Source organism: Somniosus microcephalus, chromosome 24 (assembly GCF_052327205.1).
Source record: "Somniosus microcephalus isolate GS21.2 chromosome 24, FLI_Smic_1.0, whole genome shotgun sequence".
NCBI classification, from domain to species: domain Eukaryota; kingdom Metazoa; phylum Chordata; class Chondrichthyes; order Squaliformes; family Somniosidae; genus Somniosus; species Somniosus microcephalus.
The window spans coordinates 11,936,521-11,963,417 of NC_141010.1; the positions used below are offsets into that span (position 1 = coordinate 11,936,521).

A 26,897-nucleotide genomic window follows, 5' to 3' on the forward strand; every position below is an offset into this window, starting at 1 on the left:
TCCTTATTGCTTGCTGTACCTGCATGCGAGCTTTCTGTGTTTCTTCCCCAAGGACACCCAAATCTCTCTGAACACCAACACTTGAAAGTTTCTCACCATTTAAAAAATATTCTGTTTTTCTATTCTTTATACCAAAGTGAATAACCTCACATTTCCGTACATTATACTCTGTCTGCCACCTTACTTCCCACTCACTTAGTCTATCTATATCCCTTTGAAGATTCTTTGTGTTCTCCTCACAGCTTACTGTCCCACCTAGCTTTGTATCATCAGCAAACTTGGATGCATTACACTTGGTCCCTTCATCTGGGTCATTAATATAGATTGTAAATAGCTGAGGCCCCAACACTGACACTTGCGGCACACCAATATTTACAGCCTGCCAACCTGAAAAAGATTTGTTTATCCCTACTCTCTGTTTTCTGTCCGTTAACCAATCCTCTATCCATGCTACTATATTACCCCAGCAGTTAGACAACATAAAGGGAAATAGCAAGGAATCTTATCAGCACATTAATCTACAATATATAATAATCTTACATTCGTGCACAAATCCTTCTGCATAACTTGACTTCCCGATTTCACCTTTTTGTCACACATTTGTTGTAGCGCTTCCGTGTTGTAGGACTTCATGAGGAGGGCAAATTGGTCAATTTATCCCCATTTTTGCCTCCTTTGCCTCCGCTACCATCCCACTACCAAAACTGTGGCAGTTTTAAGAAGCATTTTTTTCTCGAGTTTCGGCTCAAACTCATTTGCAAATCGTCCAAAGCAGAACCTGCCATGAACCAACGCAATCGGGCAACGTTTGAAAATGTATTTTTTTTAAAACTGCCTTAAAACTATTCATTGATATGTTGAAGAGCGGTAACTGGGCGCAGTTTGATTAATACAGCTGAAAATGGGGTTATCACGATAAATAAACATTTTGAATCACAGTGTCAATCCAGCACCTGTGAGGAACATGGTTTTAAATAATTGAAAATTACTTTTATATAATATACAGAAACATTCGTTCGTTATATAGGGGTACAGTAGTCAGCTCCTTATTAAATTAAAACAAAATTATATTGAAAAGTTTTTAATATGTGCTGATTAGTGTCCTTGTGCCAAAAAGAATCAGTTCAATTTTTGGAGCCTCCTTGAAAGTCAGCAAACGAGTGCAATAAGCAGAAAATCCCGATGGTGATTAATTCGACCTGGGGACCAGGCCAGTTTTGTGGGCGGGGCCAGCTACCACCGCGATGTTTTTTTAAGTGGCGCAAAAAATAGCAGCAACTCGATTTGCGCTGGGCGTAATTTCCACTTAAAATTCCGTGACTTTTTCTGCAGGTTTCGTCGATTTAAGGTGAATTGCACTGAAAAAACCAGCACAACCGAGCGGCAACTCCAGTTTACTGTTGCCAATTATAAATTCCTATGTCGATATTTATTATGGGTCTTGTTTACGTGAACTTGACAGTCTGGTTGCAGAAACTAGCCACGTAGTTCAAATGAAAAGAGGTAGGGATTGTGATGCGAGTAAGTGGGTGGGACAAAGAGGAATGAATAGTGGGAAGATGAAATAGTAGGGAATGCAAAGGGGGCAAATGTGGGGATAAACTGACCCATGTGCCCTCCCCGTGAAAGATCATGGGAAGATGGAATCATATTTTAGGCCACAAACCTTCCTTCCTGAGAGTGTACTTGAGTTTGAATAAGTGGTAAAGATCCTTAATCTGTGACATGCCTCAGTTAGAAAGAGAGACTTGCATTTATATATCGCCTTTCACAACCACCGGACATCCCGAAGTGTTTACAGCCAATGAAGTACTTTTAAAGTGTAGCCACTGGTGTACTGTAGGAAACTCGGCACACAAATTGCGCAGAGCAAGCTCCCACAAACAGCAATGTGATAATGACCAGATAATCCGCTTTTGAGTGATGTTGATTGAGGGATAATTATTGGTCAGGACACCGGGGATAACTCCCGTGCGCTTCTTCGAAATAGCACCATGGGATCTTTTACATCCACCTGAGAAAGCAAATAGGCCCTTGGTTTAACATTTCATCAGAAAGACTGCACCTCTGACAGTGCAGCACTCCTTCATTCAGCCTGGATGTTGTGCTCGAGTCATTGGAGTGGGACTTGAACCACACAATCTCCTGACTCACAGGCAAGAGTGTTTACCACTGAGACACAGTTACTGAAGAAGGTGAAAATGGAAACTCAGGGGAATGTAGAATAAAACTATGGAGATAAATATACAGAAGCAAGGATGAAGGGAGTAACAAGGGAGCAAAGGGGAAGGGAGGATAAAAAACGAAAGTGCGACTGAATGTAGGAAGTAGAAAATTCACCAGGTCCAGTTCATATGCAGTGCAAGGAAGTGAGAAATAGGGTAAATGAGAGAAAGAAGAAACCATCACATTCCACTCAACTTTGAAAACAAGTATCATGGCAAAGGATTGAAGGGTGGGAAAAATTATAACCCTTTTAGTCTTACCTCAGCTGTGGGTAAACATATGGACTCCATAGTATGGGATGAAATTAGTGAACAGTTGGAAAAATATGGGCTCATTAGGGGCAGTCACCATGAATCTGTAAAGAACACATTGTGCTTGAATAATTCTACTGAATTTTTCAGGAAGCTCACATACATAGCTAAAGGAATGCAGTCAGTGTTAAGTATACAGCTTTTCAGAAGGTGCAGGATAAAATGCCATATAAGAGATTTTCAGTCCCACTCTCCACTCATTCCGCTCCCCTAGAATATCGAGCCAATTGGGTTCAAAATGAATTCACAGTTTTGACAGGCGAGGAAATATCAGACAGTGGAGAATCGAGCGGTGAGGGTGTACCAGTCACAGGCAGCAGATAGAGGAATCCAGAGCATTTACAGTGAGTATGGAAAACTGACAGATGTAAATGAGAAATAAATATTACTCCAATAAAAATGTAATATTGCAAACAATTTATTTACACCAACATGTTCTCAATCAGTACAAAAAGTGTAGACAAACAATGTCTATTCCCCAAATCTTAGTAAATATCAATAAATTAACAGTGCTTTCTGAACTTATTTACACATTGCATAAAACTGTAACTTTTCATTACATGAAGACGTCACAATTATAAATATCAATACATTAGGAATACACGGGACGAGTTGGAGTGTTGGCCGCTGGGAGAGCAGAAATGTAAAGGTCAGTGCAGGTCAGGGATCAGGTCATGGGTCATTGTTCCGCAACCCTACCATTGAGAGCCAATCAGTGCCATGAAAGCTAGTGACAGAGCCGAGTATTGGCCGGGCATTCCCAGTGCAGGGAGTTGTCACTGGAAGTTCAGCAACTGGAATAAGGAGCCTCATAAAGTTAATTAAATGGAAATAAAAGAGTTAATTTGGGAATGGGGTTTGGACCCACAACCTACTGACTTAGAGTATTACCTCTGAGCCAAGCTGACAACAGTGTAAAATTAGCAATACGTTACATTTACTTATAAAATATATATATTTTTAATTCGGGGTCTTTAAAATAGCTCATCGTTCGCAGTCTGTATTAAACATGTCATTGAGAAATCTTCTGTTCCTTCTCATTTTTGACTTTACACGTTGTGAAAAATCTGCAACATTTTATTGTGTCAAGCAATAAACTTGACTCAATCCTGATGAGATGAGGAGGAAATGGTAGCGCCAGCCGGGTGGGGCAGCCCAGAGAGCTGACACTGGGAAAGCAGCGAGTGGAATAAGGTGTCCCACTGAGAGAACCTGAGATGAAACTTTTCATTGTCGCAGCTGCCAGTCCCTGAAGGAAGGGACAGAGGCAGGATTTTCCTCAGACTCGCCCCAGTCAAAGCTCTAACATTTCATCACAGGCAACTGTCACAGCAATAACTATCAATAAATTAAAATAAATGATCAAACACGGATCAATATCAAAACATTCCTTGTTCTCCATCAGTCACCTTGCACCCAATCGCGATATTACAATACAATATAATATATTAAAATATAATTTAAAAAAAAAAATGCGGTCTTTTAAATAAATATTCTTTGATCCCAGTCTGTACGAAATATGCCTTTGGAAAGTCTTCAGTTTTTTCTTCTTCTGATTTGTGCCGTTATGAAAAGGATCTGTTGTAATCGGGCCCTAGTTTCAGCGCGGATTATTTCCCAGGCGCAGTCACTGAATCTCTGAGAAAGAGAAATATTCAGGAAAATCCATTAGAAAATGAACAGGTTTGAATTGGGTAAACGAAAACGGTCAGTAATCTCAGTAAAATATCAATTTTCCCACCTTCTGTTTGAGAAACTTTCTCAGTTTCCTAAAGTATTTGTGAATTGAGGCGTTTCTCCTCGGCCTGGACTCTGAGCCTGGTTTCCTGACACATTCTTCCAGCTCCTCGAGCTGCCGATCCAGGAGAAGACGGAAGTTTTCCACCTTGTCCCGGGGCCATGTGACTGAGCCCAGGTTCATGCTGTAGATCTTGGTGAGGTGACGCAGTGTTTGATGGACAATCTGGATCCTGTCCTGGGTCTGTGCACAATACACACAAGGACGTTAGAGGGGACCTGTTCCTTTATAGGTTTCGAGTAGTTATGGAAAAGGACAAGCATCAATCACAAGTGAATATAGTCAACTGGTGTATTGGAATCTAAGATTTGCAGGTGAAACAGTAAATTTGCAATGGAAAGCCTTCAAAGAGGAAATCGTTTGGTGCAGTCTAGACACATCCGCACCAGGGGGAAAGGAAGGGCATGCAAAGCTATCTCTCCCCGGATCACTGAAGATGGAGATTTCAATGAAACAGCAAAAGGAGGCTTATGATAAACGTTAAGCTTATAATACAGTAGAGAACCAAGCTGAATGCAGAAGGTGCGAACTGAAAAAGGAAATGAGACGCAAAGAGAATGTATGAGAATAGATTAGTGGGTGATATTAAAGGGCTCCCAAATGTGTTTTAGAAGCATTAAAAAATTGTGGCTTTCCAAAGGGAATTGGTTAAGTACCTGAAAAAAAATGGCATGGCTCCGGGGAAAGGGCGGGGAGTGGGACTGGCTGAAGTGCTCTTGCAGAGAGCCGGCACGGGCTCGACGGGCCGAATGGCCTCCTTATGTGCTGTAACCATTCTATGATTCTATGAAATAGTAAAAGGATATTCAAAGGATGGGTGGGATCATCTAGGAACCAGAATGGAAGATTAGAGGGGCTTCAATGAATAGAGGGTGCGAGATGATTAGAGGGAGTTAGATAGTTAAAGGGAGTGAGATAATAGGTGAGATAGAGAGAGAGAGCTAGTTAGAGAGAGTGAGCTAGTTACAGAGAGTGAGCTAGTTAGAGAGAGTGAGCTAGTTAGAGAGTGAGCTAGTTACAGAGAGTGAGCTAGTTGGAGAGAGTGAGCTAGTTACAGAGAGTGAGCTAGTTAGAGAGAGTGAGCTAGTTAGAGAGTGAGCTAGTTACAGAGAGTGAGCTAGTTACAGAGAGTGAGCTAGTTGGAGAGAGTGAGCTAGTTACAGAGAGTGAGCTAGTTAGAGAGAGTGAGCTAGTTAGAGAGTGAGCTAGTTACAGAGAGTGAGCTAGTTAGAGAGAGTGAGCTAGTTAGAGAGTGAGCTAGTTAGAGAGAGTGAGCTAGTTAGAGAGAGTGAGCTAGTTAGAGAGAGTGACATGGAGTGAGTGAATGGCTCTTCTGGCACTTTCACCTCAATGGGCGGCTAACACTGGATTTAAATTTCCTGATTAAAATTCTGATCCGTGTGTTTATCTTACTCATGCTTTCTATAAAACTTTTGCTTGAATAAAGTGAAATAAAATAGAGTTCACTCACCTGTAATCCCTCTGAAAGTTTCACCAGATTCAAGGACTTGGTTTTCAGCGAGAGCCTCTCTCTTACACACTGTCGGGGAAAGGGGCCGCCCTGAGAGGAGAAGGCAATCAGTGTTACAATCAGTTCCCTTGAAATACTGGAGAATCGCTGCCTATTAATTGCGTAAAATTACAAACACATCAAACATTTTCTCCTGATATAACTTTCCACAACAAGCACAGAGTATATGGTTCGGATCCGGCTCTGAATGCAGGTTAAACTCACCATTTCATTCAGTTTGCTCAGAGTCTCTGTGTTGAGAACTTGCTGTAACTGCAGCTTCTCACAGCCCAGACTCAGGGTCCCGGGCAACAAGACCAACACAATCCAACATCTCCAAACACTCGCCAAAGCCATGCTGGACCGAGCCAAGGCAAAGCACCGATCTGAAGGATAAGAAACCGAGCGGATTCGAGTTCAGCTCAGAAAACGGTTCTTGTTCACTGAATGAAACTCTGGAAGTCGAAATGCAGCCGCTTGTGATCCCGGAGCGACCAGTTGTGTTGTCGAGTGTGGGTGTGCGGCTGGACACTGTGGGAGCTGTCACTTTAGGAGGAGGGACTGGCGATGTGGGCCATTACAATCCAAAAGTGAAATCGGGCTGCAGGAGTGTTGGAAGAGCTGCAGGAGAGCAATAGTTTGTGCGGTTCCTTTCTGAGGTAAGGAATTCAAAAGCTGGAGATTCCTGAACCAGCGACTGGAAAATCCCCGAGAGAAGGTCCTAACCATAGATTCATTGAAACAGAGAATGGTTACAGCGCAGAAACAGGCCACTCGGCCCGTCGAGCCCGCGTCAGCTCAATGTCCCGTACATTTGTATCAATACTATCAATATGGATTTTGAAAATCTTTATTGGTTTCTCCAACATGTATGGACTCGCATCACGGGGGCACTAAGGGGGCAGACGGGTAGATTGATTGATGGTGGACTCTAATACCCCTTTCCCCTCTCAGCTCACATTCCCCCACTTTCCTCGGTGTCTCCTTGTCCTTCTTCCCTCAGTTTCTGATCCCCACCCTTCAGTTTATAATTTCCCCTCTCCACAGTGTCTGGTTCGCATTCTCCCCTCACACACTATTCGCGGATTCAGAGTCTGATCCCACCTCCCACCAGGGTCTGGTTCCCTCTCTCCCCTCAGTAGCTCATATGTTCTCCCGCTCGCTGTTTGATTTCTGTCTACCCTCAAGATCTGATTCCGCACTTCCCTCACCATCACATTCTGCCTTTTCCCACAGTATTGCTTCCCCTCTGCCCTCAGACTCTCATTTCCCTTTAATATCAGGGCACATCTCTCCTCAGGGGCTGATACCCCTCTCCCCTGTACCTGATTCCCCCTCTCTCCACAAGGTCTCATCTCCCCCTCCACTCAAAGTCTGATTCCCCCTCCACTCAAAGTCTGATTCCTCGACCCCTCACTCGTCGATATCTGGTTCCCTCTCTTTCCTCAGTTTCCAGGGTCTTGTTCTCATTCTCTCTCAGTCCTGATTCTCTCCTCAATATTAGAGCACCCCTTCTCCAAGGTGTCTGGTTTCAATTCTTCCCCAGGGTCTGATCCCACATCCCCCCAGGGACAGACCCCACCTGCCCCCAGGGTCTGACCCCACCAACCCCAGGGTTTGATCTCACCTCCCCCCAGGGTCTGATCCCACCTCCCCAGGGTCTAATCCCACCTCCCCAGGGCCTGATCCCACCTCCCCCAGGGTCTGATCCCACCAACCCCAGGGTCTGATCCCACCTCCCCAGGGCCTGATCCCACCTCCCCTCAGGGTCTGATCCCACCAACCCCAGGGTCTGATCCCACCTCCCCCAAGGTCTGACCCCACATCCCCCCAGGGTCTGACCCCACATTCCCACAGGGTCTGACCCCACATCCCTCCAGGGTCTGATCCCACCTCCCCCCAGGGTCTGATCCCACCTGCCCCCAGGGTCTGATCCCACCTTCCCCCAGGGACAGACCCCACCTCCCCCAGGGTCTGATCCCACCTCCCCCAGGGTCTGATCCCACCTCCCCCAGGGTCTGTGTCACCTCCCCTCAATTTCATATTATCCTTCTCCCCAGTTTTTCATTTCCTCTCCCCCTCAGTGTCTGAATTCCCCTCTTCACTCAGTTTTATGATTCCTCTTGCCCCTCCGTGTCTCATTCCCCATCCCCTCAGTATCTGATTCCAGTTCGTCCTCAAATTTGATTCCCCCTCGCCTTAGGGTCTGAATCCCTCTCTCCCTGAGGCTTTGATTCCTTTCTCTCCCTCGGAGTCTGATACCCGCTCGCCTCAGTATAAGATTACCCCTTTCTTCAGTCTCTCATTTCCTTTCTCCGCTTAGAGCCAGATTCTCCTCTCGCTCAGAATAGTTTCTTTCGCCACGCACTGCCTGATCCCAGCTCTCCCCTCAGCATCAGATTCTTCTTCTCCCCTCAGTATTGATTTCCCACTCTAGTCAGCCCCTGATTCCGCCTATCCCCTGTACCTGATTCTCTCTGTCCCATCAGGGATGAATTACCCCTCTAGGGTTCAGAGAACTTTTGCTGTTACACAGTCTCAGGGAATGATACCAAGAGTTACAGAAGAGAGTCACGCTAACAATTAATACCGTCAAATCAATACTGATCGACCAGTGACTATTAATTGCACAAGTAATATACAACTTCAAACTATTTCTCCAGACATGAGTTATCACAACAAACAGACCATGCGCATTTCGAACCGACTCGGGATGCAGGTTAAACTCACCATTTCATTCAGTTTGCTGAGAGTCTCTGTGTTGAGAGCTTGCTGTAACTGCAGCCTCTCACAGCCCAGACTCAGGGTCCCGGGCAACAAGACCAAAACAATCCAACATCTCCAAACACTCGCCAAAGCCATGCTGGACCGAGCCGGGGTAAAGCACCGATCTGAAAATTGGGAAACCGATCGGATCCGAGTTCAGCCCAGAAAACGGTTCTTGTTCACCGAATGAAACTCTGGAAGTGGAAATGCAGCCGCTTGTGATCCGGGAGCGACCGCCTGTGTTGCCGAGTGATGTGGGTGTGCGGCTCGACACTGTGGGAGCTCTCACTGCCATGGTGCCGGCTTTAAAGTGGGGCATTACATTCGAAAAGTGAAATCGGGCCGCAGGAGTTTTGGCACAGCCGCTGGAGACCAATGATTTGTGCGGTTTCTTTCTGGGGTAAGGAATGGAAAAGCTGGAGATTCCTGAACCAGCGAGTGGGAAATCTCCGACAGAAGATCCCAACCAGCGCCCGGTTCCAGCTCCGTGTTGTGTGGACTCGGATCACCGGGGCACTGAGCTGGTGTAGAGGGAGGCTCTGTATTGGGGGAGTGTGGACATTGCAGAGACCCCGCCTCACAGCCCAGGGGCACCGCTTCATGCCGACTGACTCCGCTCGGATTCACCTGTCGGAGACTCTGCTTCTTAAGGTTGTCGTTTCCGGGTTATTTTCTGGAGTCATTTTCAGACATTGTTTTTAAAGAATATTTAATCCGTTTCGACTCTGAGTCCGAAGGGGATCCCGCTGCCTTTTCTTTCATCGTTTCTTTCTCGACCCTCTCCCGGGAAAGTGTCCGTGTCAGTTTCTCTGTGGAAATGAACCTTGTGTCAATTTCACCGAAAGCGAAAGTGTCTCAGGGAAAGTGACGAGTTTTGTCATTTCCGAAAGTGCGGAGTGATTGTAAACAGAACGGGTCAGACTGAGAGGGCTGAGGGGGAGCTGGGAAAAGGTTTGGGATCTCCGGGATAGCCCCGGTTACACAGGGAATGTCGCAAAATCACTCTCAGCTGCAACTGATCACCTCTCATTTTTCTAAACTCCAGAGAGTATAGGCCCATTCTACACAATCTCTCATCATAGGACAACCCTCTCATCCCAGGAATCAATCTAGTGAACCTTCATTGCACCGCCTCCAAGGCAAGTATATCCTTCCTTAGATAAGGAGACCAAAACTGTGCCCAGTACTCCAGGTGTGGTCTCACCAAGGCCCTGTACAATTGTAGCAAGACTTCCTTACTCTTATACTCTGACCCCCTTACAATAAAGGCCAACATGCCATTTCCCTTCCTTATTGCTTGCTGTACCTGCATGCGAGCTTTCTGTGTTTCTTCCCCAAGGACACCCAAATCTCTCTGAACACCAACACTTGAAAGTTTCTCACCATTTAAAAAATATTCTGTTTTTCTATTCTTTATACCAAAGTGAATAACCTCACATTTCCGTACATTATACTCTGTCTGCCACCTTACTTCCCACTCACTTAGTCTATCTATATCCCTTTGAAGATTCTTTGTGTTCTCCTCACAGCTTACTGTCCCACCTAGCTTTGTATCATCAGCAAACTTGGATGCATTACACTTGGTCCCTTCATCTGGGTCATTAATATAGATTGTAAATAGCTGAGGCCCCAACACTGACACTTGCGGCACACCAATATTTACAGCCTGCCAACCTGAAAAAGATTTGTTTATCCCTACTCTCTGTTTTCTGTCCGTTAACCAATCCTCTATCCATGCTACTATATTACCCCAGCAGTTAGACAACATAAAGGGAAATAGCAAGGAATCTTATCAGCACATTAATCTACAATATATAATAATCTTACATTCGTGCACAAATCCTTCTGCATAACTTGACTTCCCGATTTCACCTTTTTGTCACACATTTGTTGTAGCGCTTCCGTGTTGTAGGACTTCATGAGGAGGGCAAATTGGTCAATTTATCCCCATTTTTGCCTCCTTTGCCTCCGCTACCATCCCACTACCAAAACTGTGGCAGTTTTAAGAAGCATTTTTTTCTCGAGTTTCGGCTCAAACTCATTTGCAAATCGTCCAAAGCAGAACCTGCCATGAACCAGCGCAATCGGGCAACGTTTGAAAATGTATTTTTTTTAAAACTGCCTTAAAACTATTCATTGATATGTTGAAGAGCGGTAACTGGGCGCAGTTTGATTAATACAGCTGAAAATGGGGTTATCACGATAAATAAACATTTTGAATCACAGTGTCAATCCAGCACCTGTGAGGAACATGGTTTTAAATAATTGAAAATTACTTTTATATAATATACAGAAACATTCGTTCGTTATATAGGGGTACAGTAGTCAGCTCCTTATTAAATTAAAACAAAATTATATTGAAAAGTTTTTAATATGTGCTGATTAGTGTCCTTGTGCCAAAAAGAATCAGTTCAATTTTTGGAGCCTCCTTGAAAGTCAGCAAACGAGTGCAATAAGCAGAAAATCCCGATGGTGATTAATTCGACCTGGGGACCAGGCCAGTTTTGTGGGCGGGGCCAGCTACCACCGCGATGTTTTTTTAAGTGGCGCAAAAAATAGCAGCAACTCGATTTGCGCTGGGCGTAATTTCCACTTAAAATTCCGTGACTTTTTCTGCAGGTTTCGTCGATTTAAGGTGAATTGCACTGAAAAAACCAGCACAACCGAGCGGCAACTCCAGTTTACTGTTGCCAATTATAAATTCCTATGTCGATATTTATTATGGGTCTTGTTTACGTGAACTTGACAGTCTGGTTGCAGAAACTAGCCACGTAGTTCAAATGAAAAGAGGTAGGGATTGTGATGCGAGTAAGTGGGTGGGACAAAGAGGAATGAATAGTGGGAAGATGAAATAGTAGGGAATGCAAAGGGGGCAAATGTGGGGATAAACTGACCCATGTGCCCTCCCCGTGAAAGATCATGGGAAGATGGAATCATATTTTAGGCCACAAACCTTCCTTCCTGAGAGTGTACTTGAGTTTGAATAAGTGGTAAAGATCCTTAATCTGTGACATGCCTCAGTTAGAAAGAGAGACTTGCATTTATATATCGCCTTTCACAACCACCGGACATCCCGAAGTGTTTACAGCCAATGAAGTACTTTTAAAGTGTAGCCACTGGTGTACTGTAGGAAACTCGGCACACAAATTGCGCAGAGCAAGCTCCCACAAACAGCAATGTGATAATGACCAGATAATCCGCTTTTGAGTGATGTTGATTGAGGGATAATTATTGGTCAGGACACCGGGGATAACTCCCGTGCGCTTCTTCGAAATAGCACCATGGGATCTTTTACATCCACCTGAGAAAGCAAATAGGCCCTTGGTTTAACATTTCATCAGAAAGACTGCACCTCTGACAGTGCAGCACTCCTTCATTCAGCCTGGATGTTGTGCTCGAGTCATTGGAGTGGGACTTGAACCACACAATCTCCTGACTCACAGGCAAGAGTGTTTACCACTGAGACACAGTTACTGAAGAAGGTGAAAATGGAAACTCAGGGGAATGTAGAATAAAACTATGGAGATAAATATACAGAAGCAAGGATGAAGGGAGTAACAAGGGAGCAAAGGGGAAGGGAGGATAAAAAAAGAAAGTGCGACTGAATGTAGGAAGTAGAAAATTCACCAGGTCCAGTTCATATGCAGTGCAAGGAAGTGAGAAATAGGGTAAATGAGAGAAAGAAGAAACCATCACATTCCACTCAACTTTGAAAACAAGTATCATGGCAAAGGATTGAAGGGTGGGAAAAATTATAACCCTTTTAGTCTTACCTCAGCTGTGGGTAAACATATGGACTCCATAGTATGGGATGAAATTAGTGAACAGTTGGAAAAATATGGGCTCATTAGGGGCAGTCACCATGAATCTGTAAAGAACACATTGTGCTTGAATAATTCTACTGAATTTTTCAGGAAGCTCACATACATAGCTAAAGGAATGCAGTCAGTGTTAAGTATACAGCTTTTCAGAAGGTGCAGGATAAAATGCCATATAAGAGATTTTCAGTCCCACTCTCCACTCATTCCGCTCCCCTAGAATATCGAGCCAATTGGGTTCAAAATGAATTCACAGTTTTGACAGGCGAGGAAATATCAGACAGTGGAGAATCGAGCGGTGAGGGTGTACCAGTCACAGGCAGCAGATAGAGGAATCCAGAGCATTTACAGTGAGTATGGAAAACTGACAGATGTAAATGAGAAATAAATATTACTCCAATAAAAATGTAATATTGCAAACAATTTATTTACACCAACATGTTCTCAATCAGTACAAAAAGTGTAGACAAACAATGTCTATTCCCCAAATCTTAGTAAATATCAATAAATTAACAGTGCTTTCTGAACTTATTTACACATTGCATAAAACTGTAACTTTTCATTACATGAAGACGTCACAATTATAAATATCAATACATTAGGAATACACGGGACGAGTTGGAGTGTTGGCCGCTGGGAGAGCAGAAATGTAAAGGTCAGTGCAGGTCAGGGATCAGGTCATGGGTCATTGTTCCGCAACCCTACCATTGAGAGCCAATCAGTGCCATGAAAGCTAGTGACAGAGCCGAGTATTGGCCGGGCATTCCCAGTGCAGGGAGTTGTCACTGGAAGTTCAGCAACTGGAATAAGGAGCCTCATAAAGTTAATTAAATGGAAATAAAAGAGTTAATTTGGGAATGGGGTTTGGACCCACAACCTACTGACTTAGAGTATTACCTCTGAGCCAAGCTGACAACAGTGTAAAATTAGCAATACGTTACATTTACTTATAAAATATATATATTTTTAATTCGGGGTCTTTAAAATAGCTCATCGTTCGCAGTCTGTATTAAACATGTCATTGAGAAATCTTCTGTTCCTTCTCATTTTTGACTTTACACGTTGTGAAAAATCTGCAACATTTTATTGTGTCAAGCAATAAACTTGACTCAATCCTGATGAGATGAGGAGGAAATGGTAGCGCCAGCCGGGTGGGGCAGCCCAGAGAGCTGACACTGGGAAAGCAGCGAGTGGAATAAGGTGTCCCACTGAGAGAACCTGAGATGAAACTTTTCATTGTCGCAGCTGCCAGTCCCTGAAGGAAGGGACAGAGGCAGGATTTTCCTCAGACTCGCCCCAGTCAAAGCTCTAACATTTCATCACAGGCAACTGTCACAGCAATAACTATCAATAAATTAAAATAAATGATCAAACACGGATCAATATCAAAACATTCCTTGTTCTCCATCAGTCACCTTGCACCCAATCGCGATATTACAATACAATATAATATATTAAAATATAATTTAAAAAAAAAAATGCGGTCTTTTAAATAAATATTCTTTGATCCCAGTCTGTACGAAATATGCCTTTGGAAAGTCTTCAGTTTTTTCTTCTTCTGATTTGTGCCGTTATGAAAAGGATCTGTTGTAATCGGGCCCTAGTTTCAGCGCGGATTATTTCCCAGGCGCAGTCACTGAATCTCTGAGAAAGAGAAATATTCAGGAAAATCCATTAGAAAATGAACAGGTTTGAATTGGGTAAACGAAAACGGTCAGTAATCTCAGTAAAATATCAATTTTCCCACCTTCTGTTTGAGAAACTTTCTCAGTTTCCTAAAGTATTTGTGAATTGAGGCGTTTCTCCTCGGCCTGGACTCTGAGCCTGGTTTCCTGACACATTCTTCCAGCTCCTCGAGCTGCCGATCCAGGAGAAGACGGAAGTTTTCCACCTTGTCCCGGGGCCATGTGACTGAGCCCAGGTTCATGCTGTAGATCTTGGTGAGGTGACGCAGTGTTTGATGGACAATCTGGATCCTGTCCTGGGTCTGTGCACAATACACACAAGGACGTTAGAGGGGACCTGTTCCTTTTTAGGTTTCGAGTAGTTATGGAAAAGGACAAGCATCAATCACAAGTGAATATAGTCAACTGGTGTATTGGAATCTAAGATTTGCAGGTGAAACAGTAAATTTGCAATGGAAAGCCTTCAAAGAGGAAATCGTTTGGTGCAGTCTAGACACATCCGCACCAGGGGGAAAGGAAGGGCATGCAAAGCTATCTCTCCCCGGATCACTGAAGATGGAGATTTCAATGAAACAGCAAAAGGAGGCTTATGATAAACGTTAAGCTTATAATACAGTAGAGAACCAAGCTGAATGCAGAAGGTGCGAACTGAAAAAGGAAATGAGACGCAAAGAGAATGTATGAGAATAGATTAGTGGGTGATATTAAAGGGCTCCCAAATGTGTTTTAGAAGCATTAAAAAATTGTGGCTTTCCAAAGGGAATTGGTTAAGTACCTGAAAAAAAATGGCATGGCTCCGGGGAAAGGGCGGGGAGTGGGACTGGCTGAAGTGCTCTTGCAGAGAGCCGGCACGGGCTCGACGGGCCGAATGGCCTCCTTATGTGCTGTAACCATTCTATGATTCTATGAAATAGTAAAAGGATATTCAAAGGATGGGTGGGATCATCTAGGAACCAGAATGGAAGATTAGAGGGGCTTCAATGAATAGAGGGTGCGAGATGATTAGAGGGAGTTAGATAGTTAAAGGGAGTGAGATAATAGGTGAGATAGAGAGAGAGAGCTAGTTAGAGAGAGTGAGCTAGTTACAGAGAGTGAGCTAGTTAGAGAGAGTGAGCTAGTTAGAGAGTGAGCTAGTTACAGAGAGTGAGCTAGTTGGAGAGAGTGAGCTAGTTACAGAGAGTGAGCTAGTTAGAGAGAGTGAGCTAGTTAGAGAGTGAGCTAGTTACAGAGAGTGAGCTAGTTACAGAGAGTGAGCTAGTTGGAGAGAGTGAGCTAGTTACAGAGAGTGAGCTAGTTAGAGAGAGTGAGCTAGTTAGAGAGTGAGCTAGTTACAGAGAGTGAGCTAGTTAGAGAGAGTGAGCTAGTTAGAGAGTGAGCTAGTTAGAGAGAGTGAGCTAGTTAGAGAGAGTGAGCTAGTTAGAGAGAGTGACATGGAGTGAGTGAATGGCTCTTCTGGCACTTTCACCTCAATGGGCGGCTAACACTGGATTTAAATTTCCTGATTAAAATTCTGATCCGTGTGTTTATCTTACTCATGCTTTCTATAAAACTTTTGCTTGAATAAAGTGAAATAAAATAGAGTTCACTCACCTGTAATCCCTCTGAAAGTTTCACCAGATTCAAGGACTTGGTTTTCAGCGAGAGCCTCTCTCTTACACACTGTCGGGGAAAGGGGCTGCCCTGAGAGGAGAAGGCAATCAGTGTTACAATCAGTTCCCTTGAAATACTGGAGAATCGCTGCCTATTAATTGCGTAAAATTACAAACACATCAAACATTTTCTCCTGATATAACTTTCCACAACAAGCACAGAGTATATGGTTCGGATCCGGCTCTGAATGCAGGTTAAACTCACCATTTCATTCAGTTTGCTCAGAGTCTCTGTGTTGAGAACTTGCTGTAACTGCAGCTTCTCACAGCCCAGACTCAGGGTCCCGGGCAACAAGACCAACACAATCCAACATCTCCAAACACTCGCCAAAGCCATGCTGGACCGAGCCAAGGCAAAGCACCGATCTGAAGGATAAGAAACCGAGCGGATTCGAGTTCAGCTCAGAAAACGGTTCTTGTTCACTGAATGAAACTCTGGAAGTCGAAATGCAGCCGCTTGTGATCCCGGAGCGACCAGTTGTGTTGTCGAGTGTGGGTGTGCGGCTGGACACTGTGGGAGCTGTCACTTTAGGAGGAGGGACTGGCGATGTGGGCCATTACAATCCAAAAGTGAAATCGGGCTGCAGGAGTGTTGGAAGAGCTGCAGGAGAGCAATAGTTTGTGCGGTTCCTTTCTGAGGTAAGGAATTCAAAAGCTGGAGATTCCTGAACCAGCGACTGGAAAATCCCCGAGAGAAGGTCCTAACCATAGATTCATTGAAACAGAGAATGGTTACAGCGCAGAAACAGGCCACTCGGCCCGTCGAGCCCGCGTCAGCTCAATGTCCCGTACATTTGTATCAATACTATCAATATGGATTTTGAAAATCTTTATTGGTTTCTCCAACATGTATGGACTCGCATCACGGGGGCACTAAGGGGGCAGACGGGTAGATTGATTGATGGTGGACTCTAATACCCCTTTCCCCTCTCAGCTCACATTCCCCCACTTTCCTCGGTGTCTCCTTGTCCTTCTTCCCTCAGTTTCTGATCCCCACCCTTCAGTTTATAATTTCCCCTCTCCACAGTGTCTGGTTCGCATTCTCCCCTCACACACTATTCGCGGATTCAGAGTCTGATCCCACCTCCCACCAGGGTCTGGTTCCCTCTCTCCCCTCAGTAGCTCATATGTTCTCCGCTCGCTGTTTGATTTCTGTCTACCCTCAAGATCTGATTCCGCACTTCCCTCACCATCACATTCTGCCTTTTCCCACAGTATTGCTTCCCCTCTGCCCTCAGACTCTCATTTCCCCTTTAATATCAGGGCACATCTCTCCTCAGGGGCTGATACCCCTCTCCCCTGTACCTGATTCCCCCTCTCTCCACAAGGTCTCATCTCCCCCTCCACTCAAAGTCTGATTCCCCCTCCACTCAAAGTCTGATTCCTCGACCCCTCACTCGTCGATATCTGGTTCCCTCTCTTTCCTCAGTTTCCAGGGTCTTGTTCTCATTCTCTCTCAGTCCTGATTCTCTCCTCAATATTAGAGCACCCCTTCTCCAAGGTGTCTGGTTTCAATTCTTCCCCAGGGTCTGATCCCACATCCCCCCAGGGACAGACCCCACCTGCCCCCAGGGTCTGACCCCACCAACCCCAGGGTTTGATCTCACCTCCCCCCAGGGTCTGATCCCACCTCCCCAGGGTCTAATCCCACCTCCCCAGGGCCTGATCCCACCTCCCCCAGGGTCTGATCCCACCAACCCCAGGGTCTGATCCCACCTCCCCAGGGCCTGATCCCACCTCCCCTCAGGGTCTGATCCCACCAACCCCAGGGTCTGATCCCACCTCCCCCAAGGTCTGACCCCACATCCCCCCAGGGTCTGACCCCACATTCCCACAGGGTCTGACCCCACATCCCTCCAGGGTCTGATCCCACCTCCCCCCAGGGTCTGATCCCACCTGCCCCCAGGGTCTGATCCCACCTTCCCCCAGGGACAGACCCCACCTCCCCCAGGGTCTGATCCCACCTCCCCCAGGGTCTGATCCCACCTCCCCCAGGGTCTGTGTCACCTCCCCTCAATTTCATATTATCCTTCTCCCCAGTTTTTCATTTCCTCTCCCCCTCAGTGTCTGAATTCCCCTCTTCACTCAGTTTTATGATTCCTCTTGCCCCTCCGTGTCTCATTCCCCATCCCCTCAGTATCTGATTCCAGTTCGTCCTCAAATTTGATTCCCCCTCGCCTTAGGGTCTGAATCCCTCTCTCCTTGAGGCTTTGATTCCTTTCTCTCCCTCGGAGTCTGATACCCGCTCGCCTCAGTATAAGATTACCCCTTTCTTCAGTCTCTCATTTCCTTTCTCCGCTTAGAGCCAGATTCTCCTCTCGCTCAGAATAGTTTCTTTCGCCACGCACTGCCTGATCCCAGCTCTCCCCTCAGCATCAGATTCTTCTTCTCCCCTCAGTATTGATTTCCCACTCTAGTCAGCCCCTGATTCCGCCTATCCCCTGTACCTGATTCTCTCTGTCCCATCAGGGATGAATTACCCCTCTAGGGTTCAGAGAACTTTTGCTGTTACACAGTCTCAGGGAATGATACCAAGAGTTACAGAAGAGAGTCACGCTAACAATTAATACCGTCAAATCAATACTGATCGACCAGTGACTATTAATTGCACAAGTAATATACAACTTCAAACTATTTCTCCAGACATGAGTTATCACAACAAACAGACCATGCGCATTTCGAACCGACTCGGGATGCAGGTTAAACTCACCATTTCATTCAGTTTGCTGAGAGTCTCTGTGTTGAGAGCTTGCTGTAACTGCAGCCTCTCACAGCCCAGACTCAGGGTCCCGGGCAACAAGACCAAAACAATCCAACATCTCCAAACACTCGCCAAAGCCATGCTGGACCGAGCCGGGGTAAAGCACCGATCTGAAAATTGGGAAACCGATCGGATCCGAGTTCAGCCCAGAAAACGGTTCTTGTTCACCGAATGAAACTCTGGAAGTGGAAATGCAGCCGCTTGTGATCCGGGAGCGACCGCCTGTGTTGCCGAGTGATGTGGGTGTGCGGCTCGACACTGTGGGAGCTCTCACTGCCATGGTGCCGGCTTTAAAGTGGGGCATTACATTCGAAAAGTGAAATCGGGCCGCAGGAGTTTTGGCACAGCCGCTGGAGACCAATGATTTGTGCGGTTTCTTTCTGGGGTAAGGAATGGAAAAGCTGGAGATTCCTGAACCAGCGAGTGGGAAATCTCCGACAGAAGATCCCAACCAGCGCCCGGTTCCAGCTCCGTGTTGTGTGGACTCGGATCACCGGGGCACTGAGCTGGTGTAGAGGGAGGCTCTGTATTGGGGGAGTGTGGACATTGCAGAGACCCCGCCTCACAGCCCAGGGGCACCGCTTCATGCCGACTGACTCCGCTCGGATTCACCTGTCGGAGACTCTGCTTCTTAAGGTTGTCGTTTCCGGGTTATTTTCTGGAGTCATTTTCAGACATTGTTTTTAAAGAATATTTAATCCGTTTCGACTCTGAGTCCGAAGGGGATCCCGCTGCCTTTTCTTTCATCGTTTCTTTCTCGACCCTCTCCCGGGAAAGTGTCCGTGTCAGTTTCTCTGTGGAAATGAACCTTGTGTCAATTTCACCGAAAGCGAAAGTAGAGAATTACAAATATTCACAACCATCTGAGTGAAGAAATCCCTCCTCATCTCAGTCTTAAATGGCTTACCCCTTATCCTGAGACTATGTCCCCTAGTGACAGACACTCCAGCCAGGGGAAACATCCTCTCAGCCTCTACCCTTTCAAACCCCTTCAAAATCTTGTAAGTTTCAATGAGATCACCACTGATTTTTCTAAACTACAGAGAGTATAGGCCAATTGTAAACAATCTCTCATCATAGGACAGATCTCTAATCCAAGGAATCAATCTAGTGAACCTTCGTTGCACTGCCCGAAGGTAAGTGTATCCTTGCTTAGAATTGGACACCAAAACTGTGCACAGTACTCCAGGTGTGGTCTCACCAAGGCACTGTACATTTGTAGCAAGACTTCCTTACTCTTGTACACCAACCCCCTTGCAATAAAGGCCAACATGCCAATTGCTTGCTGTACCTGCATGCGAGCTTTCTGTGTTTCTTCCCCAAGGACACCCAAATCTCTCTGAACACCAACACTTGAAAGTTTCTCACCATTTAAAAAATATTCTGTTTTTCTATTCTTTATACCAAAGTGAATAACCTCACATTTCCGTACATTATACTCTGTCTGCCACCTTACTTCCCACTCACTTAGTCTATCTATATCCCTTTGAAGATTCTTTGTGTTCTCCTCACAGCTTACTGTCCCACCTAGCTTTGTATCATCAGCAAACTTGGATGCATTACACTTGGTCCCTTCATCTGGGTCATTAATATAGATTGTAAATAGCTGAGGCCCCAACACTGACACTTGCGGCACACCAATATTTACAGCCTGCCAACCTGAAAAAGATTTGTTTATCCCTACTCTCTGTTTTCTGTCCGTTAACCAATCCTCTATCCATGCTACTATATTACCCCAGCAGTTAGACAACATAAAGGGAAATAGCAAGGAATCTTATCAGCACATTAATCTACAATATATAATAATCTTACATTCGTGCACAAATCCTTCTGCATAACTTGACTTCCCGATTTCACCTTTTTGTCACACATTTGTTGTAGCGCTTCCGTGTTGTAGGACTTCATGAGGAGGGCAAATTGGTCAATTTATCCCCATTTTTGCCTCCTTTGCCTCCGCTACCATCCCACTACCAAAACTGTGGCAGTTTTAAGAAGCATTTTTTTCTCGAGTTTCGGCTCAAACTCATTTGCAAATCGTCCAAAGCAGAACCTGCCATGAACCAGCGCAATCGGGCAACGTTTGAAAATGTATTTTTTTTAAAACTGCCTTAAAACTATTCATTGATATGTTGAAGAGCGGTAACTGGGCGCAGTTTGATTAATACAGCTGAAAATGGGGTTATCACGATAAATAAACATTTTGAATCACAGTGTCAATCCAGCACCTGTGAGGAACATGGTTTTAAATAATTGAAAATTACTTTTATATAATATACAGAAACATTCGTTCGTTATATAGGGGTACAGTAGTCAGCTCCTTATTAAATTAAAACAAAATTATATTGAAAAGTTTTTAATATGTGCTGATTAGTGTCCTTGTGCCAAAAAGAATCAGTTCAATTTTTGGAGCCTCCTTGAAAGTCAGCAAACGAGTGCAATAAGCAGAAAATCCCGATGGTGATTAATTCGACCTGGGGACCAGGCCAGTTTTGTGGGCGGGGCCAGCTACCACCGCGATGTTTTTTTAAGTGGCGCAAAAAATAGCAGCAACTCGATTTGCGCTGGGCGTAATTTCCACTTAAAATTCCGTGACTTTTTCTGCAGGTTTCGTCGATTTAAGGTGAATTGCACTGAAAAAACCAGCACAACCGAGCGGCAACTCCAGTTTACTGTTGCCAATTATAAATTCCTATGTCGATATTTATTATGGGTCTTGTTTACGTGAACTTGACAGTCTGGTTGCAGAAACTAGCCACGTAGTTCAAATGAAAAGAGGTAGGGATTGTGATGCGAGTAAGTGGGTGGGATAAAGAGGAATGAATAGTGGGAAGATGAAATAGTAGGGAATGCAAAGGGGGCAAATGTGGGGATAAACTGACCCATGTGCCCTCCCCGTGAAAGATCATGGGAAGATGGAATCATATTTTAGGCCACAAACCTTCCTTCCTGAGAGTGTACTTGAGTTTGAATAAGTGGTAAAGATCCTTAATCTGTGACATGCCTCAGTTAGAAAGAGAGACTTGCATTTATATATCGCCTTTCACAACCACCGGACATCCCGAAGTGTTTACAGCCAATGAAGTACTTTTAAAGTGTAGCCACTGGTGTACTGTAGGAAACTCGGCACACAAATTGCGCAGAGCAAGCTCCCACAAACAGCAATGTGATAATGACCAGATAATCCGCTTTTGAGTGATGTTGATTGAGGGATAATTATTGGTCAGGACACCGGGGATAACTCCCGTGCGCTTCTTCGAAATAGCACCATGGGATCTTTTACATCCACCTGAGAAAGCAAATAGGCCCTTGGTTTAACATTTCATCAGAAAGACTGCACCTCTGACAGTGCAGCACTCCTTCATTCAGCCTGGATGTTGTGCTCGAGTCATTGGAGTGGGACTTGAACCACACAATCTCCTGACTCACAGGCAAGAGTGTTTACCACTGAGACACAGTTACTGAAGAAGGTGAAAATGGAAACTCAGGGGAATGTAGAATAAAACTATGGAGATAAATATACAGAAGCAAGGATGAAGGGAGTAACAAGGGAGCAAAGGGGAAGGGAGGATAAAAAAAAGAAAGTGCGACTGAATGTAGGAAGTAGAAAATTCACCAGGTCCAGTTCATATGCAGTGCAAGGAAGTGAGAAATAGGGTAAATGAGAGAAAGAAGAAACCATCACATTCCACTCAACTTTGAAAACAAGTATCATGGCAAAGGATTGAAGGGTGGGAAAAATTATAACCCTTTTAGTCTTACCTCAGCTGTGGGTAAACATATGGACTCCATAGTATGGGATGAAATTAGTGAACAGTTGGAAAAATATGGGCTCATTAGGGGCAGTCACCATGAATCTGTAAAGAACACATTGTGCTTGAATAATTCTACTGAATTTTTCAGGAAGCTCACATACATAGCTAAAGGAATGCAGTCAGTGTTAAGTATACAGCTTTTCAGAAGGTGCAGGATAAAATGCCATATAAGAGATTTTCAGTCCCACTCTCCACTCATTCCGCTCCCCTAGAATATCGAGCCAATTGGGTTCAAAATGAATTCACAGTTTTGACAGGCGAGGAAATATCAGACAGTGGAGAATCGAGCGGTGAGGGTGTACCAGTCACAGGCAGCAGATAGAGGAATCCAGAGCATTTACAGTGAGTATGGAAAACTGACAGATGTAAATGAGAAATAAATATTACTCCAATAAAAATGTAATATTGCAAACAATTTATTTACACCAACATGTTCTCAATCAGTACAAAAAGTGTAGACAAACAATGTCTATTCCCCAAATCTTAGTAAATATCAATAAATTAACAGTGCTTTCTGAACTTATTTACACATTGCATAAAACTGTAACTTTTCATTACATGAAGACGTCACAATTATAAATATCAATACATTAGGAATACACGGGACGAGTTGGAGTGTTGGCCGCTGGGAGAGCAGAAATGTAAAGGTCAGTGCAGGTCAGGGATCAGGTCATGGGTCATTGTTCCGCAACCCTACCATTGAGAGCCAATCAGTGCCATGAAAGCTAGTGACAGAGCCGAGTATTGGCCGGGCATTCCCAGTGCAGGGAGTTGTCACTGGAAGTTCAGCAACTGGAATAAGGAGCCTCATAAAGTTAATTAAATGGAAATAAAAGAGTTAATTTGGGAATGGGGTTTGGACCCACAACCTACTGACTTAGAGTATTACCTCTGAGCCAAGCTGACAACAGTGTAAAATTAGCAATACGTTACATTTACTTATAAAATATATATATTTTTAATTCGGGGTCTTTAAAATAGCTCATCGTTCGCAGTCTGTATTAAACATGTCATTGAGAAATCTTCTGTTCCTTCTCATTTTTGACTTTACACGTTGTGAAAAATCTGCAACATTTTATTGTGTCAAGCAATAAACTTGACTCAATCCTGATGAGATGAGGAGGAAATGGTAGCGCCAGCCGGGTGGGGCAGCCCAGAGAGCTGACACTGGGAAAGCAGCGAGTGGAATAAGGTGTCCCACTGAGAGAACCTGAGATGAAACTTTTCATTGTCGCAGCTGCCAGTCCCTGAAGGAAGGGACAGAGGCAGGATTTTCCTCAGACTCGCCCCAGTCAAAGCTCTAACATTTCATCACAGGCAACTGTCACAGCAATAACTATCAATAAATTAAAATAAATGATCAAACACGGATCAATATCAAAACATTCCTTGTTCTCCATCAGTCACCTTGCACCCAATCGCGATATTACAATACAATATAATATATTAAAATATAATTTAAAAAAAAAAATGCGGTCTTTTAAATAAATATTCTTTGATCCCAGTCTGTACGAAATATGCCTTTGGAAAGTCTTCAGTTTTTTCTTCTTCTGATTTGTGCCGTTATGAAAAGGATCTGTTGTAATCGGGCCCTAGTTTCAGCGCGGATTATTTCCCAGGCGCAGTCACTGAATCTCTGAGAAAGAGAAATATTCAGGAAAATCCATTAGAAAATGAACAGGTTTGAATTGGGTAAACGAAAACGGTCAGTAATCTCAGTAAAATATCAATTTTCCCACCTTCTGTTTGAGAAACTTTCTCAGTTTCCTAAAGTATTTGTGAATTGAGGCGTTTCTCCTCGGCCTGGACTCTGAGCCTGGTTTCCTGACACATTCTTCCAGCTCCTCGAGCTGCCGATCCAGGAGAAGACGGAAGTTTTCCACCTTGTCCCGGGGCCATGTGACTGAGCCCAGGTTCATGCTGTAGATCTTGGTGAGGTGACGCAGTGTTTGATGGACAATCTGGATCCTGTCCTGGGTCTGTGCACAATACACACAAGGACGTTAGAGGGGACCTGTTCCTTTTTAGGTTTCGAGTAGTTATGGAAAAGGACAAGCATCAATCACAAGTGAATATAGTCAACTGGTGTATTGGAATCTAAGATTTGCAGGTGAAACAGTAAATTTGCAATGGAAAGCCTTCAAAGAGGAAATCGTTTGGTGCAGTCTAGACACATCCGCACCAGGGGGAAAGGAAGGGCATGCAAAGCTATCTCTCCCCGGATCACTGAAGATGGAGATTTCAATGAAACAGCAAAAGGAGGCTTATGATAAACGTTAAGCTTATAATACAGTAGAGAACCAAGCTGAATGCAGAAGGTGCGAACTGAAAAAGGAAATGAGACGCAAAGAGAATGTATGAGAATAGATTAGTGGGTGATATTAAAGGGCTCCCAAATGTGTTTTAGAAGCATTAAAAAATTGTGGCTTTCCAAAGGGAATTGGTTAAGTACCTGAAAAAAAATGGCATGGCTCCGGGGAAAGGGCGGGGAGTGGGACTGGCTGAAGTGCTCTTGCAGAGAGCCGGCACGGGCTCGACGGGCCGAATGGCCTCCTTATGTGCTGTAACCATTCTATGATTCTATGAAATAGTAAAAGGATATTCAAAGGATGGGTGGGATCATCTAGGAACCAGAATGGAAGATTAGAGGGGCTTCAATGAATAGAGGGTGCGAGATGATTAGAGGGAGTTAGATAGTTAAAGGGAGTGAGATAATAGGTGAGATAGAGAGAGAGAGCTAGTTAGAGAGAGTGAGCTAGTTACAGAGAGTGAGCTAGTTAGAGAGAGTGAGCTAGTTAGAGAGTGAGCTAGTTACAGAGAGTGAGCTAGTTGGAGAGAGTGAGCTAGTTACAGAGAGTGAGCTAGTTAGAGAGAGTGAGCTAGTTAGAGAGTGAGCTAGTTACAGAGAGTGAGCTAGTTACAGAGAGTGAGCTAGTTGGAGAGAGTGAGCTAGTTACAGAGAGTGAGCTAGTTAGAGAGAGTGAGCTAGTTAGAGAGTGAGCTAGTTACAGAGAGTGAGCTAGTTAGAGAGAGTGAGCTAGTTAGAGAGTGAGCTAGTTAGAGAGAGTGAGCTAGTTAGAGAGAGTGAGCTAGTTAGAGAGAGTGACATGGAGTGAGTGAATGGCTCTTCTGGCACTTTCACCTCAATGGGCGGCTAACACTGGATTTAAATTTCCTGATTAAAATTCTGATCCGTGTGTTTATCTTACTCATGCTTTCTATAAAACTTTTGCTTGAATAAAGTGAAATAAAATAGAGTTCACTCACCTGTAATCCCTCTGAAAGTTTCACCAGATTCAAGGACTTGGTTTTCAGCGAGAGCCTCTCTCTTACACACTGTCGGGGAAAGGGGCCGCCCTGAGAGGAGAAGGCAATCAGTGTTACAATCAGTTCCCTTGAAATACTGGAGAATCGCTGCCTATTAATTGCGTAAAATTACAAACACATCAAACATTTTCTCCTGATATAACTTTCCACAACAAGCACAGAGTATATGGTTCGGATCCGGCTCTGAATGCAGGTTAAACTCACCATTTCATTCAGTTTGCTCAGAGTCTCTGTGTTGAGAACTTGCTGTAACTGCAGCTTCTCACAGCCCAGACTCAGGGTCCCGGGCAACAAGACCAACACAATCCAACATCTCCAAACACTCGCCAAAGCCATGCTGGACCGAGCCAAGGCAAAGCACCGATCTGAAGGATAAGAAACCGAGCGGATTCGAGTTCAGCTCAGAAAACGGTTCTTGTTCACTGAATGAAACTCTGGAAGTCGAAATGCAGCCGCTTGTGATCCCGGAGCGACCAGTTGTGTTGTCGAGTGTGGGTGTGCGGCTGGACACTGTGGGAGCTGTCACTTTAGGAGGAGGGACTGGCGATGTGGGCCATTACAATCCAAAAGTGAAATCGGGCTGCAGGAGTGTTGGAAGAGCTGCAGGAGAGCAATAGTTTGTGCGGTTCCTTTCTGAGGTAAGGAATTCAAAAGCTGGAGATTCCTGAACCAGCGACTGGAAAATCCCCGAGAGAAGGTCCTAACCATAGATTCATTGAAACAGAGAATGGTTACAGCGCAGAAACAGGCCACTCGGCCCGTCGAGCCCGCGTCAGCTCAATGTCCCGTACATTTGTATCAATACTATCAATATGGATTTTGAAAATCTTTATTGGTTTCTCCAACATGTATGGACTCGCATCACGGGGGCACTAAGGGGGCAGACGGGTAGATTGATTGATGGTGGACTCTAATACCCCTTTCCCCTCTCAGCTCACATTCCCCCACTTTCCTCGGTGTCTCCTTGTCCTTCTTCCCTCAGTTTCTGATCCCCACCCTTCAGTTTATAATTTCCCCTCTCCACAGTGTCTGGTTCGCATTCTCCCCTCACACACTATTCGCGGATTCAGAGTCTGATCCCACCTCCCACCAGGGTCTGGTTCCCTCTCTCCCCTCAGTAGCTCATATGTTCTCCGCTCGCTGTTTGATTTCTGTCTACCCTCAAGATCTGATTCCGCACTTCCCTCACCATCACATTCTGCCTTTTCCCACAGTATTGCTTCCCCTCTGCCCT

The 26,897-nt window shown here is 44.7% G+C and overlaps 3 protein-coding genes across 3 annotated transcripts; all 3 read right to left on the bottom strand.

The window, feature by feature from the left end:
- Positions 1-2,983: 2,983 nt before the first annotated feature.
- LOC147101059 (interferon alpha-F-like) lies at positions 2,984-6,202 on the bottom strand. The gene is made up of 4 exons (XM_085966701.1): positions 6,071-6,202; positions 5,807-5,896; positions 4,279-4,518; positions 2,984-4,175 (listed from the first exon to the last, which is right to left on the bottom strand). The coding sequence occupies exons 1-4, from the start codon at positions 6,200-6,202 to the stop codon at positions 4,074-4,076; spliced, it is 564 nt and encodes a 187-aa protein (XP_085822827.1). The 3' UTR covers positions 2,984-4,073.
- Positions 6,203-12,881: 6,679 nt separating this feature from the next.
- On the bottom strand, positions 12,882-16,100 carry LOC147101060 (interferon alpha-F-like). The gene is made up of 4 exons (XM_085966702.1): positions 15,969-16,100; positions 15,705-15,794; positions 14,177-14,416; positions 12,882-14,073 (listed from the first exon to the last, which is right to left on the bottom strand). The coding sequence occupies exons 1-4, from the start codon at positions 16,098-16,100 to the stop codon at positions 13,972-13,974; spliced, it is 564 nt and encodes a 187-aa protein (XP_085822828.1). The 3' UTR covers positions 12,882-13,971.
- Positions 16,101-22,780: 6,680 nt separating this feature from the next.
- On the bottom strand, positions 22,781-25,999 carry LOC147101061 (interferon alpha-F-like). Its single transcript, XM_085966703.1, has 4 exons — positions 25,868-25,999; positions 25,604-25,693; positions 24,076-24,315; positions 22,781-23,972 (listed from the first exon to the last, which is right to left on the bottom strand). The coding sequence occupies exons 1-4, from the start codon at positions 25,997-25,999 to the stop codon at positions 23,871-23,873; spliced, it is 564 nt and encodes a 187-aa protein (XP_085822829.1). The 3' UTR covers positions 22,781-23,870.
- Positions 26,000-26,897: the final 898 nt, after the last annotated feature.